The following is a 14,810-nucleotide window of genomic DNA, read 5'->3' as shown; positions in this document are numbered from 1 at the left end:
CTTTATACCACATAGTTTATTGTAATATCCTCCTAACTAACTCTTCTTCCTATCTCCTTCATTGCCCTCCCTCTACCTTATTTTACAAATGGCAGCCATCAGATCCTGTTGCGTCTCAACCCAGATCCCTCCAAAACCTTTCCCTAGCACTTAGAATGAAAGCAAACTCCTCCAGAGACTGGCCACCCTCCCCGTACCTCTCCGACTATGTCGTCTACTACTCCTTCCTACTCCCCATCCATTCCTCCAGTCACACTAGCTTTCTGGAGATTCCTGGAAACACCAGGCACAGTCATTTTCTCTGGCCAAGGGTCACTCTCTTGCCTCTTTCATTTCTTTGCCCACTTGTTGCTTTCTCACTGAGACCCCCTCTGGCTGTCCTTTTTAAAAGTGTGCATATATAGCAGCACTCCTTACCTCCTCATTGATCTTCTCAAATTAATTTTTCTCTATAGTACTTAGCCCTTTCTAAAATACTCTCACTTTCTTAAAATACTCTAACATGTTCTTATCCATTGTCTTTCTTCTTCAATGCAAACTCTGCAAGTTCAGCAGTTTTTAAAGTTGTTTTATGCATGTCTGTGTCCTCAGCACATAGAAGATGCCTGGTATATGGTAAGCGATAAGCATTTGTTGAATAAATGAATCTGCAGATAAGACATCACCCAGCCTTTCCATGGGTGTGACTCACTAAATACTGAGATATGGCATGGCACAGTTGAGGCTTCCCTGGTGGCTCAGATGGTAAAGAATCTGCCTGTAATTCACGAGACCTAGATTCGATCCCTATGTCAGGAAGCTCCCCTGGAGAAGGAAATGGCAACCCACTCCAGTATTCTTGCCTGGAGAATCCCATACACAGAAGAGCCTGGCAGGCTACAGTCCATGGAGTCACAAAGAGTCAGATATGACTGAGCAACTAAGGGGATAGATCAAGGGCTCTAAATGTCAGATAGACTTGAGTTTGAATGATGGTTTTACTACAACCTGTGTGACCTGGTGAGTTATATAATCACCCAGCCTCAGCTTCCTCTCTGTAAAATAGAAAGAGTAAAAGCATCTTTCTCATAGAGGAATCATAAAATTTTTTGAGCAAATGAATGAAAACATTATGTTGGGCTTATATAATAACTCAGAAAATGTCTGCAATGATTGCAGTAAGTATTGTAATTCCCCTTATTGGTATTATTATTGCCCTTATTATTGCTATATTTTATTGAGGCCCTTGCTAGTATACCAGACATTTTATTACTTATATTCTAGCTATTATCTGCACGGGACCATTACTGTCACTGTTGAAGGGGTATGGGAACTGGCCCAGAGTCCCAGAGTGAGTATTCAGTCTCAGCTTGCTCTGCCTCCAAAGTTTAGGCTCTTCCTCCCAGACCACTGGCCTTTCACACTGGACTTTAATGCCATGCCCCAAGCTCTGGAAGTACTTATAATATTTGAGGACACAAAAGGTGTGATATAGCTCAAGTAAAGAACTTTAAGGACCTTGAGATTGGAGATGAAAAACTATATGGCCTACCATATGATGGGCTTCCCAGGTGGCACAGTGGTAAAGAACCCGCCTGCAATGCAGGTTAGAGGTAAGAGTCACAGGTTTGATCCCTGGGTTGGGAAGATCCCCTGGAGGAGGGCATGGTAACCCACTCCAATATTCTTGCCTGGAGAATCTCATGGATGGAGGAGCCTTGTGGGCTACAGTCCATAGAGCTGCAAAGAGTCAAACACGACTGAAGCAACTGAGCACACATGTACATACCATATAACATGGATTTTAATAGATACTGAAAAGGCATCAAAAGTGGGTTAAATTTGGGAAGAAGTTTTTGGAAAAATGAAAATACCCTTGACATGGATTAGTTCCTGTCACTGATCACAGTCTTTAATATGACCGTAAGTGTAAGAAGTGTAAGTCAAGGCTATGGTTTTTCCTGTGGTCATGTATGGATGTGAGAGTTGAACTGTGAAGAAGGCTGAGTGCCGAAGAATTGATGCTTTTGAACTGTGGTGTTGGAGAAGACTCTTGAGAGTCCCTTGGACTGCAAGGAGATCCAACCAGTCCATTCTGAAGGAGATCAGCCCTGGGATTTCTTTGGAAGGAATGATGCTAAAGCTGAAACTCCAGTACTTTGGCCACCTCATGCGAAGAGTTGACTCATTGGAAAAGCTTCTGATGCTGGGAGGGATTGGGGGCAGGAGGAGAAGGGGACGACAGAGGATGAGATGGCTGGATGGCATCACTGACTCAATGGATGTGTGTCTGGGTGAACTCCGGGAGTTGGTGATGGACAGGGAGGCCTGGCGTGCTGCGATTCATGGGGTCGCAAAGAGTTGGACATGACTGAGTGACTGAACTGAATGAACTGAACTGAAGTGTAAGAATAATAGATTTCAGATTGGAAAAAATCAGTATAAATCAAAACATGTTTGGTCTTTCTTAAGCAAAAGACTTTCTTTTTTAATGTAATCACCATTCTATTCTGCATATTGTCTAACGTGATCTCTTAAAAATTACATTGCTTGCCCATTTCAAGTTATTAAGATAGGTGCTGATAGGAGAATGTCTTTGCCATTGATGGTATGCCACTGGAAGTTTGAATAGCAAAATGACTGAGAAGTGGCTTTAGAAACCTCTTGCAGTGTTTTTGGTGTTGTCTCTAGTTCTTTAACAACTTTATTCTAATAGGAAAGAGTAACTGAGGGGTTAAGTAATGTGGTGATAGATGGCTATTACTGGTTTTCCCTAAAATGGTTTGGAGAAATAATCAACTAAATAGCAACAAAATATGGATTGCAACTACCTCATAGACATAGGGTTTGATAAATACATTAGTTTCTTAGCAGAATATGAATAATATTAAACATTAAGCACAGATTTTGTTTTTTTATAATCCTTTGGCCAACCACTGACCTAGGTCTTCTATTGTCAGCAAATAAGGATATAGTAACAAAGAAGGTGATGATTTGGGAGACTTTCCATGGGGTTGGTTGAAAGTATTATATTCAGTCTTGTTGTTGCTCGGTTGCCCAGTAGAGTCCAGCTCTTTGCTTAAACAACTGAATATAATTTCCCGTGGGAAAAAGTCAACATTTTCATCCTCTGTTCGTAGAAGTTTTCCAGCATAGATTTCAGTCTCTAGAGTTTGTTCTTGTGTCTTGTTATTGGAGAAGTTGTTCAGTTTTGACTGAATCTATCACACATTGTTGATCATTTGAGGGCAAGTAAAACCAAGTTAATTGAAATAGAATAGTATTAACAATTGGAGTATAGCAAGTGAAAATAAGGGAACAAAAATACCAAGAAGTGCTATTTTTTTGTACTTATTTTTACTGGTTAAGATTAATATGGATGTACATGTGCATAAGAAAAATTACAAGGAAGTCCAAGGAAATGTGAGACTTATACTTGTCTTTTAAGTGTTTTTGAAGTTTATCATTTCATCTAAAGTGAAAGTGAAGTAGTTCTTGTTTTGTTGTAGATTCTGTCATAAATATGGCTTTAATATTCTCTCTGCTTGTTATATATAGATATATTTTATCTCTCCAAACCTTTTATAAACTAGTTGAGGTTGTAGCTTATGTGCTGTGTTCTTTTGCTCCAGCATAGCTAGGTGGAAAGACAATGTTTAATATGAGTCTTAAGAGCAACTAAGGTTTTGAAAACTAATCTACTTTTCATGCTTTTATCTAAATTCTCTGGGACAAAATAAAGTTGATGTGGCAAATAAAACCTACTATAAGATGAATTAATGAACAAAATACTTTTGAATACTATCTTTCATGGCACGTATGAGTTACGAATGAGGTTGGTAGCAGGTAGGGGAAGAGGAGTGAAGAATGTGGGGGAAGAAAACACAGATCCTAAGTCAAGGGTGAAATTTTCACCAGACCTGAAAGACTTTCAGTTCTTTATTCTTTATTGAAAATTAATCCCAAGGCCCAAAATTGAAAAGACTACCATAATGTTAAATTATGCAGTTATCCTGGGCTGTATGAGGCCACCAAACTAACACACACATATTAAATCTCTTTTATAATGTAAAATTAATAAAGAGGTAGATTAAAAGGTAAGTCAAAGTTAAATTAAAGGTAAGTCAAAGTTTGTACAGCTCATTTTAAATATTACAATATGGAAAGTAAATACACTGCTGTGTGGGAATACATAGCTTATCTGTCCTTGCTAGCTAATGAATTCTTTCCTATTAAATTTTAATAGGAAAATCTTCAATGATATTTAAGCTTTCACAGAAGTGTAAACTACTGTGACTACAATTCACAATGCATTTAAAACAATTATTCTTTATCATTAAAGTTAATAATATGCACATTAACCTCTTATGTAGTCTAAATCAATATTGTCGTTTAAAAGAGATGACCTCTGGACAGCTTTGTCTAAATATTGATTTCATTGTCATTTGTATAAGGTATCAAACAAATTACATGCTGCACTAATATCATTAATACTGCCCCCATAGAGCCTCTGACTTTACAGGTTCTTATAATATAGGACATGACATTACAAAAATATTGAGGACATCACAAGGTATAATTACTGAATAGATGAGGTTTGACTATGGTTGCACAGAGTGGCTGTAAACATGTGATAACTTCCAAATCCTTTACTCTCCGTGGACAGGAAAAATACATCTCTTTAGCATGCAGATTGGTTTGTTGAGGTTAAGTTTCAAATGGCAGAATTTTTTTCTGCCTCAGAGGGTCTAATTTACCTTTTTGTGATGCCATAGATATTTCAAAAGAGAATCTAAAGTCGGATTAAAATATTGTAGTTCTGCAATATAGCGGTTTTCCCAAAATAAACTTGTTTAGGAATTTCTATTACAAGTTCCTAGTGACTCAGATGAGTTGGAAAATACATGCAACTTTATGCATGTAACGTGAAGGGGCTGAACCTTTCAAATGATCATTAAATTAAATAAAAGCTGATTTAGGGATGGGCACATATCACATTTGCCCTCATAATTGGCAGTTACAGTATTATTTTTGTAAAAACAAAATATGCAAATTAAAATAGCCATATAAATTAGCGCTTTAAAACTTTTTTCAAGTTCTAAATTGCTCTGAATCACAACTGTTAACCTCACCCTGTTACATCTAACTCTATATTAATGTTTGTTCGTTTTTTCAATTTTTAAAATTGTACTTTGCTTTCTGTTTTCTGTAAAACTTTTTAGAAAAGAGATGTGGTCGTGGTCATGATACTGATAGCTGTGGGTGCTATTTACACTAAAACTGTTCCCCCCCATATTTCTTGTAGGTAAAAGTGACCCATTTTGTGTGGTTGAGCTGAACAACGATAGGCTGCTAACACATACTGTCTACAAAAATCTGAACCCTGAGTGGAACAAAGTCTTCACATTGTAAGTAGCCGTTACCTTGAGCTCGCTTCAAGAATGATGCTAAACGATATTTATTTTCGAGATTTTTGTGTGTTTTTTCTTAACTGATTAACAGCTCGGTGCATCTGGCCTGCCTTTGCCAGCAACAGTGAATTGCATAATTGCATTGCCTTCCTGAGAGTAAAACTGGGGAAAGGGTATACAATTTTTGTGTGTGTTTATACAGATATTTTTTTTAAGCTGTGCATTTTTTTGACTAAGGATTTTGCTCCCATTAACTGAATTGCCATACTGCTTCTTCCTTTTATACTTTCTATTGAAATTCTCCCCAATTGCATTGACACCAAGGAGGACAAAGCTCTATTTGTTCCGTTGCTCAAATCAGCAAACAATCCAGTCTCAGATTCAGCAGATGTTTTAGTTTTGGTTTGTTGCATTTTAGCCACAATAAGAATATTAAGTACTGTCCTACTTACCCACCCCCCCCCAAAAAAAAACCCTTTGAGTTAATTTTCTTTTTGTTTTAAAAAGTTTGTAAATCTTTCCAGTCATTCACTGTAAAAGCTGCCAATGCTACTCTGTAGTATCTCCTAAATTTGTGGGGTTTTTTTTTAAGCTGGGCTTTAGAAATGAACTCTGAACAAAGGAAAACTCTCCAAATAGAAGTACTTCTTAAAAGTTTTCTAACATAGTTTTTTTTTTTTGTATATGAGAAACTGCTAAATTCCTCATTAATTTCTTATAATGTCCTTGCTTAAGATCCAGTAACTAATCAGATTTAATTATCTGACCAATTTATCTTTAAAGAATTTCACATTTTTATAAGACATGAAAGCCTGGTCAGGAGACTTGCACTCCTAAGAAGGTTGTGGAGAGTGTTTTTCTCTGGAATGCATAATTGAATGAATAGGTTTGATTATTATCAAAGCCATTAATTGATTGTGTTCTGATAAAGCCTCTTCTCACATGTGGCTGCAGTCTTTCAGTAATGAATATATTCATTTTTTGTTTTCTCTTAATTCATGTTTTCTTGGTAAACAGTTTGATCAAAGAATAAATGCTGTCAACAATTGGGGCTTATTTTTCTAGAAACAAAAATATGAAGAGCTTGCACAGTTGTTTATTAGCATGTGTTGTCTTTGGAACATAATGGAGCACTACTTAATTTCTAAATCCTAGGGTGGTACAATAGCTATCAATGTTACATTTTCTCCATTCTGTATTCTGTGTAGTTAATTTTTACTATAAACTTAACAGAAATAAGTTAGCATTTTGATGAGAGCTGTGGATAAAAATTATTTAAAAAAAAGACAAATGATACAAAATATACTGTGACTCTTGCTGAAATCAAACCTGGTGATGTTTTATGTGGGAGTTATAAGAAGATAGGAATTATTGTAATAATGAGAAGAAGGAAAAGCCTAAAAAAATCAGTGCCGCTTATTGATGGGTTTTTTTTTTAAAACAGTGATTTATTCTGTGGCCATCCAGATGGAAGTTATATTTTATTGAAAAATTATAACTTAAAATTGTATTCAAAGTTCCAGATAATAGAACCATCACTGCTGTCTACTAAGATGCATTGTGGGAAATTCTGTCAGATACCAAGCTGCCCTACGTACATGTCTATGCAAATAGCATACATAAAACACATATACACCAAATCAGCTGGAACTATCTAAATTTTCAAAAGCATTTGTGTTCTTGTTCCCCACTGATGAAGTCTTCCCCCCCCCTTACATATATTTATTTTGCAGCAACATTAAAGATATCCATTCAGTTTTGGAAGTGACAGTTTATGATGAAGATCGGGATCGAAGTGCTGACTTTCTGGGCAAAGTTGCTATACCCTTGCTGTCCGTAAGTTTTATTCACCTGACACACAGCTCTGTGTTGCTTTTGCTCAAGGAAAAAAAAAAAAAAAAAACCCTCAGCTCTATATCTGTCATTTCTCAACCAAGGTCTGTAATAAGAACACTAAAAATTTTAACATACTCAATTCACGGCCATGTTGAATCCCATGATAGTTAATTTTTCCTGACAGACTTGATCCTGGTAATGAACAGGTACTTGTCAGAATTGCCACAGTTGTTTTGGGTTCTCTGTCAGTTTCAGCAGCTGGGGGTCAAAGGTCACTGAGGGAGTGTATTCAGTGGAGACCGCGAGACAGACGGCTGTCATGTCCTTTTCCCGCAGATTCAAAATGGTGAACAGAAAGCCTACGTCTTGAAAAACAAGCAGCTGACAGGGCCAACAAAGGGGGTCATCTATCTTGAAATAGATGTGATTTTTAATGCTGTAAGTCTTAACTTTGGCTTTTTTGTACTGCTAAAGAGTTCAGTTTCATGAAAGCTTTTGTTCCTGATTTGTAGAGAATTTCTGTCATCCCTCATTTTCTCTAAACCTTGATGTATCCTGGAGAATACGCTTCTGCCACTGCCTGGCACACCCACACTTTCTGTTATCGTTGGCGGCTGCCGCTGCGGCTGTGCTGTGGCCACTGCCTGCCGGCATCAGAAGTGGAAGCGCATGCATGTGCCACTGTATACATTTATATTTTCTGGGAACCGCAGCCAGGACTTTGAAACTTTAGCAATGATTGCAAATTGAACTGCGTGAAAAACTTGTAAACGTTTGTAATATATTCATCCATAACAGACACATATGTTGATGTATAGGTGAAAGCCAGCTTACGAACATTAATACCCAAAGAACAGAAGTACATTGAAGAGGAAAACAGACTCTCTAAACAGGTAAACAGCGAGGAAAGATGAATCCCTCTGGGAAGACCTGATTTTATCTGTAAAACATCTATGGAAATTCAAATAAACTTTGGAGGTGTGGGGCGGGTGGGGAAAGACTATGGAATGTTTGATCATCTACTGATGTGAAATGGCTCTTTCTTTTCTTCTTTCTTTTTCTCTCTTCCCTTCTTTTCCTTGAAAGATCAAACAAGGACAATACCAAACTAATAAGTTGGATGGGGGTGGTCAGAAAGGAAAGGGGATACTGTAGGCTCTGCATAGAATGGATATGTATTCATGCGTTAGCAAAAGAATGATCATTTTGAACATAAAATACAATTTGATTGCCATGGAGTGTGTAAATGAGAACACCAAAAGCTGAGGTTCAAATATACATCCAGACCACCCACAGGTATGATGCAGGTGTGTGTAAAGCAAGCCCAGCATTTAGCTTTTCCCTCTAATCCACAAGAGAGGGGGCTCTATCTTTTAAGGGAGACCTTTCTGTTAATTAGATTTTGACTATGATCTTTTAGAAGTGAACTTTTATTGGCATTTTTAGCTGAGGACGTAGAAAATCAGGAACCCTGATTTTCCTATCAGAAAGGAATTTTAGACTTGATATCTTGTAATTAGACTTGTAGCTTTAAAGTTGATTTGATATCAAGTTAAGAAAAGAACACTAGGTTTCCCCTTTTAAAAGTTGTTTACTTCCAATTAACACAGCTAAAATAAAATGTATTTGAGACTCTACAGTTTACAGAACCCATCTGTGTGTTAGAATCTTTAATAACTTTCTGTGCTATTAGAAGACCAAAACTGCTTTGTTTTCATTCCAATCACTTCACCCAAAACAGTGGAAACTTTAGTTGTTTAAAGACGGTGCAGGAGGTACAAATGTAATATCTATCTGAATGGAAACACAGATTACATTTTTCCACAGTTATATTTAAAAATAGTAAAACTCTTAAAGGTGAGTAGGGGCCAAGAAGGAAACAAAGAGGGGCACTTTTTCCTTTGCCAGAAAGAAATTTTAACTTGTTTAAACTGCTGTGCATGTACACGCTTCTATATGTACATACAAATGCAGATGTTTTCCATATAAGCCCAGTTAACTTTGCATAGCTACTTCTTTAAAATACCAGATTAGCCTTGAAATATACTTGTAAGTAGCAAAATATTAACCTGCAGACATAATTACTCTAATTATTAACATAACTGTATGTAATTTTTTGAATCTGTATCTCGTATATGGGCTGCTTGCCTTACAGCTCTAGCCATACCTTGGTTTTAAATTTTTTAATTATATAAATTCCCATATACCTCTTAATCTTGTTCCATATCTACCGTTTATTTTTTGTCTCTTTTTTTTTTATTGTGGTGTAATTGATGCACAATATTCTATGTTACAGGTGTACAGTATAGTGATTCACAATTTTTAAAGATTTGTTCCATTTGTCATTGCTATAAAATATGGGCTATATTTCTTGTGTTGTACAATATATTCTTGTAGCATATTTTATATGTAATAGCTTGTCATATACCTTTTCTAAGAAAATATTTTGTAAAGTACTTGGTTACCATACATTTTTCCCTAAATCCAAAATTAGGAAAAAGTAATGAGAAATGTGGGTAAAATTTATTGTGGGAGGAAGAGAGAGGAAGAGGGAAAAGAGAGAAGGGGAATGAGACTATGATAGGAAGAAAGGGAGATCCTACTGAAATGGTGATAAAATATTCTTTTTTCTATAATAAAGCAATACTTGACAGGTTTTTTTCTAAGCTCCTCAATAAAAACATCCCAAGTTAGCAATTTCACTTTGAAACATCTTGAAATGAAAGCATTTAAAGAATTTTAAAAGCACAGGATTTCAGAATTTTTAAATATATTTAAAGTTCTCAGCATTTTAAGTGTCAAAAAAAAAATGTTTTTGATCCGTTGGAATTTTTTTTTTCTTTTGAACAGAGGTAACTCAGCTTGCATGATAGTACTCTTTATGCAAATATATTTAACTTAGAAATTGCTCTTGTAATTTAGTTCTTTCCACCTTCTCCAGATATACCTCTCTCCCTCTAAGTTGTGAGCCAAATTGCTTGGTATATTCTTACAACTTTATTAACTTTCTGAATTCATATTAAGTCACATTAAACTTGAAGAATTTTTTAGCATATCTGATGGGTTTTAGTCTTGCAAATTCTAATAATGGCTTTCATCTTCCTTTACAGCTGCTGCTAAGGAACTTTATCAGAACGAAACGTTGTGTTATGGTGCTCGTAAATGCTGCATACTATGTTAATAGTTGCTTTGACTGGGATTCACCCCCAAGGAGCCTCGCTGCTTTTGTGGTATGATCATACTGTATTCCTTACATTGTTATTCATTAAATTCGGTAATCATAGCTGCATGTTTCTGTGGCTCTAGTTACAGTTATGTCGATGTGGCCATTTTTAACTTCTATTTTGAGATTTGACTGGGCAGATTTGCCGTGGGCAGGAACCTGATGGATGTTCAAGGTCTGAGTCCAAGAATACATCCCCACTCCCCGCCTCAGATTTCCGGAATACAAGACATCTCAGCCAATGTGCAATTTTCTCTGTGACAGTTAAAAAGTAAAATTTTACATGTTGCATAATCCCAAAGCCCAATAGCCCGGCCAAGAAAAGTCCTTAGTGTTAAAAAAAAAAAAAAAAAATAAGAATCTTGACCATCCTCATTTTAATTGTATAGGATAAATATGAAAATCTTTGGCAGTAGAATGCTAGTTGTAATACTTTAAAATGTGAATCACGGTTGGAAGTGGATGAAGGCTTTATTATTTCTGAGATTTCCAGTTTTTAAAAAGGTACAAGTGAGAAATTTGATAGTTCCAGAGTCCTCTGACAACATTCATCTGGTGGTCTTTTACTTTGGTTATTTAAAAATTGCTGATGAGACCAACTTGCAAAGCTAGAAATTCAGAGAGAATTCTTTCCTCTGAGCTTCAGCTGAGATTTTTCTGCTCTCACATTATTTTTGCGTATTCAGGATTTCAGTCTGAAGTTTAAGTGGAGTCGTTCTTTTGAAATCTTTCATTTTATTGTCATACTTGTTAGAATATGAGTACCCTTATGTGTCCTTATATTTGCGGGTTTCGCGGACTATGACTTTATCTTGGGGGGCTTACAAGAAGAGCTTTAATTATAGTAACAAGTCAACATTTTAGAATTACCATTCAAATGAGTGTAGGCACATCAGTTCAATACTTTGAGCCCTGTCCTCCTCTTGGGCCTTGTGCGGGACTTTCATTAATGTCTGAGCACTTGGAACAAAGAGTGTGCACGTCCCTTTGTGTTGTGAGTTACCAGAAAGTTAGGCAGCCTGCTTCCCATAGACATGTTCTTGTCTCCTTGAAGAAAGCGACTGGCATCATCATTAAGTTTTAGAAAAGAAAATCTGCCTCTCTCAATATTCTTTTATTTAGCTCTTGCACATGATAAATACATTGGAGTACTGTTAAGCAAACTTGGTTGTTTTTCAGCATCATAGAGGCACTTTAATCTTAATGCGGGGGAAAAAAAATGATGTTGCGTTTGTGTGTGTATTTTATGCCATGACGCCCAGATTCTAGGGGGCCGTATAGCAGACACAGTAATATTCTGCCGAGAGCATCATGCTGCCATCTTTGTTTCTCTTCTTTGTTTCATAGCTATTTATGACATTTGCAAACAGAGAAACCTGTATATTATATCATTTGTTTAGGAACCTTCATTTTGGATACTTCAGCATTGCGGTGTGTATGTAAGTCTTCACAAACTTCATCTGGCTTCTAGAGATCTCTCCTGTACAGTGAGTCCAAGATGGTGGACTTTGCTCACAATTTCCTACTGATTGAAAAAATATATGTATCAGCCAGTGAAATTCTGAGAAGCTTAGCTACACAGTCCTTGAGTAATTTCACTGTACGGGAGTCAAAATTCACTGGGGAATAAAGGTGGTGATCTCTCTTTTAGCTGGTGGTCAGTTTCTAACAGACTCGACCCTGTGAAACAAGCTGAATGCAAGACGCTTTCAAGAAGGAGGGGCAGGGGAGGCTATAATAAAGGTAGGAAAAGGGACTCCTGACACCCATGGTGAAAAAACAGGCTGAAAACTACAATGTGAATACATGTTAACAGTGATTTTGAGAAGAAGCAATATTATTAATGGTTTCATTGAAAAAAAGAAGCATTGAATTTCAGTCCGTTGAATGTCATTAAAACAGCAGATAACAACCCCAGCTTCATTTATCCGGACCTGAACTAGGAGTCCCAGGAGAATGGGGGCCCTGCTTTTTTCTCCTGGGACTCCAGCATCACCTGCAGAGCATCTAGCCCCTTAGTAGGCTCCCGTTGTAAACACCTGTCTAAATCAGTAGACCAACCAGTGATCCAGTCAGTCTGAAATATTTTTCTTATGTGGAGAAACTTTGTTCAGTGATGCCATATAGATAAGAGTTTGCTCTAATAAAGCTAGTGATTAAATGATGATAGGCTTAGCTTAATACCTTTTAGTAATTTTTCCTAGACCTTATATTGAAATTCTAAATTATTTCATAATCCTCCATCCATCATCTCTTTTAACCTCAGATTAAATTCTAATATAAAAAACCCTTATATAATGATAACAAATATCTATCACAAATTTATGTGCCCAAACACTTTTCCAATCACTACAGCATGAAAGTGTCTTTTGTGCATTAGTAAATTAAATATTCCCAGCAACCTTATTTGACGTAGATACTGTTATTTTCCTGTTTGCAGAGGAAGAAGCTGAGGCACGAAAAAGTTAAGTACCTTGCTCAAAGCCACACAGATATTATGTCCTTTCCAAAAGAGCTTTTAAAATATGTACCTTGTAATCTTAACATCATAACGATTCAAGAAAAAAGAAAACGCCGTGGTAGGATTTTTATTCATCTTCTACATATTAAATGATGTACTTAAAAACGAAATGTTTCAAAGATCTTATTGCATAACCAGAGCCTTTTTAGGCCAGTTTATTGAAAAGAACTGCTTTCCATTAGGAGAGGCTATGAGCAGCACCCCATTGATACAAACATATTGTTCCCATCATTCCCTGTTGATGGATCACGGGTCTATTATTATAATGTTGGTTCCACTTTTTCATAAATGCAGCTGCCTCATGGAGCACATGCGTTTGTACCATTATGCTGCTTGGTTTTAGGCCCAGATCAGTAAACTTTATCATGTTTAAGTGCCTTTTTTTCTATCCTGTTTTCTTTTTCTTTTCTAATTTAGCATCCAAAAGTAAATGTAGAGTAGTGAAATTTAAACGGAAAAACAGTCATTTTTGTCCTGATGTCACTTAGAGTGGAGAGCATGAGAAATGCAGGTGAAGAGCTGCCCTGCTCTCTTTTCGTGCTACCTGTGTGTTCTGTGGAAGGTTCAAAGCTGGCAGACTCTAGGAGACACAGAAATCAGCCTGGAAGGTGATGGATGAAATATAAGCAAGCATGTGCCTGGGAATGTCCTTGTTGTTGTGTGCCATGAATTAGGTTTTTAAATTTTACTATGAATATTGTATGCTTAAGAGCAAACACATACGTATGTGGTGTGGGAGTCAGGGACGCTTGTCTTTGGGAATCATCCATTGTAGACGTGTAAATGTCTCATCAATTGCGTTTAATTTTCATCCGGCTCTTGACCAGACATGTGTGTTCTTGTGGATGTCAGTGGGTGCAACATGGGGAAAAAAAAAAGGAGTGCACATTCTCTTTTTCAGTACTGTCATTTCTCACTGTAATGAGCACAAAAATAATTGGACAACTGAGCTATCAGTAAAAGGACACACTTCAGTGTGCGTCAAAGAATTATTTTACAGGACAAACTTTAATCTTTAAATGGGATTGTAGATAATTTGTGGTACCATCTGTCCATTTGGAATTGTTTTAGCCTTTTCTGTCGTTATACAGTAAGTGCCGCTGTGTTTAACATTAACATTTGATATTTTACACATTTAATTTCTGTTCTGCTGTGTGGTCCTTAGGGAACGGAGCGCTAGTGCTACATGAGAGAGACAAAGTATTGATCAGTTAACATTTCAGCTACATTTATGTATGTCGCAAAATTAATGAAAATGCCAGACAAAAATGTCAGAGTGCACAAAAAGGTAGAATTTAAATTTGGTAGTTTAATGAAAAGTTTAAGATGTGCATTATCAAAAATGTCCTCCTGCCTTTAAAGCACGATTCCTAACAGAATAACTAAAGGGAGACACATATTTTACTTAGAGGGACAATGAACATGAATTATGAAGGGATGTCAACTCCTCAAAGTACCTTGTGTTCCAGAACGGCATGTTTGAATGCTTAACCATTACTCATAAAATACATGTGTTTCTCTTCCTATCTGAAGAGCTACTGGCTTTACCCCTCCAGGCTGACCAGCCGAAGAGGCAGGCTTCCTACTGAGATTTTCCCCCCTTAGGTTTTCCTTGGTATCCAGGCATTCCTTTTGTGTCAAAGCTGAGAATTCCCTCTAGAGCAATTCATTGAGGCCACTCTGGTTCATTACTCGTTCCTTTCTGGGCCCTTTTCAAATGCCTGGTTTTCCTTTGCTCCCAGATAATTTGAGCTCCACCTTCATTCAATCCCTGTTTTAGTAAAGGATCACACTTGGGACAACAGCGACTCTGAGCAAAGTGGGGCCATTATGCAGCAAA

At 36.9% G+C, this 14,810-nt stretch overlaps 1 protein-coding gene across 15 annotated transcripts in view; it reads left to right on the top strand.

The window, feature by feature from the left end:
- Positions 1-14,810, top strand: part of MCTP1 (multiple C2 and transmembrane domain containing 1) — a 572,148-nt gene that overhangs the window by 397,869 nt on the left and 159,469 nt on the right. For 13 of the 15 annotated variants that reach the window (XM_070373142.1, XM_070373137.1, XM_070373149.1 and 10 more), the window contains 5 exons: positions 5,285-5,387; positions 7,124-7,226; positions 7,563-7,664; positions 8,045-8,119; positions 10,337-10,456. In XM_070373142.1, the coding sequence (XP_070229243.1) occupies positions 5,285-5,387; positions 7,124-7,226; positions 7,563-7,664; positions 8,045-8,119; positions 10,337-10,456 (503 nt within the window). Of the gene's footprint in view, positions 1-5,284; positions 5,388-7,123; positions 7,227-7,562; positions 7,665-8,044; positions 8,120-10,336; positions 10,463-14,810 lie in introns of those variants that run through there. The other 2 variants (XM_070373140.1, XM_070373151.1) reach the window with 2 other exon arrangements.

Source organism: Bos mutus, chromosome 7 (assembly GCF_027580195.1).
Source record: "Bos mutus isolate GX-2022 chromosome 7, NWIPB_WYAK_1.1, whole genome shotgun sequence".
Classification (NCBI taxonomy): domain Eukaryota; kingdom Metazoa; phylum Chordata; class Mammalia; order Artiodactyla; family Bovidae; genus Bos; species Bos mutus.
This window is presented reverse-complemented; position numbering and strand designations above follow the sequence as displayed.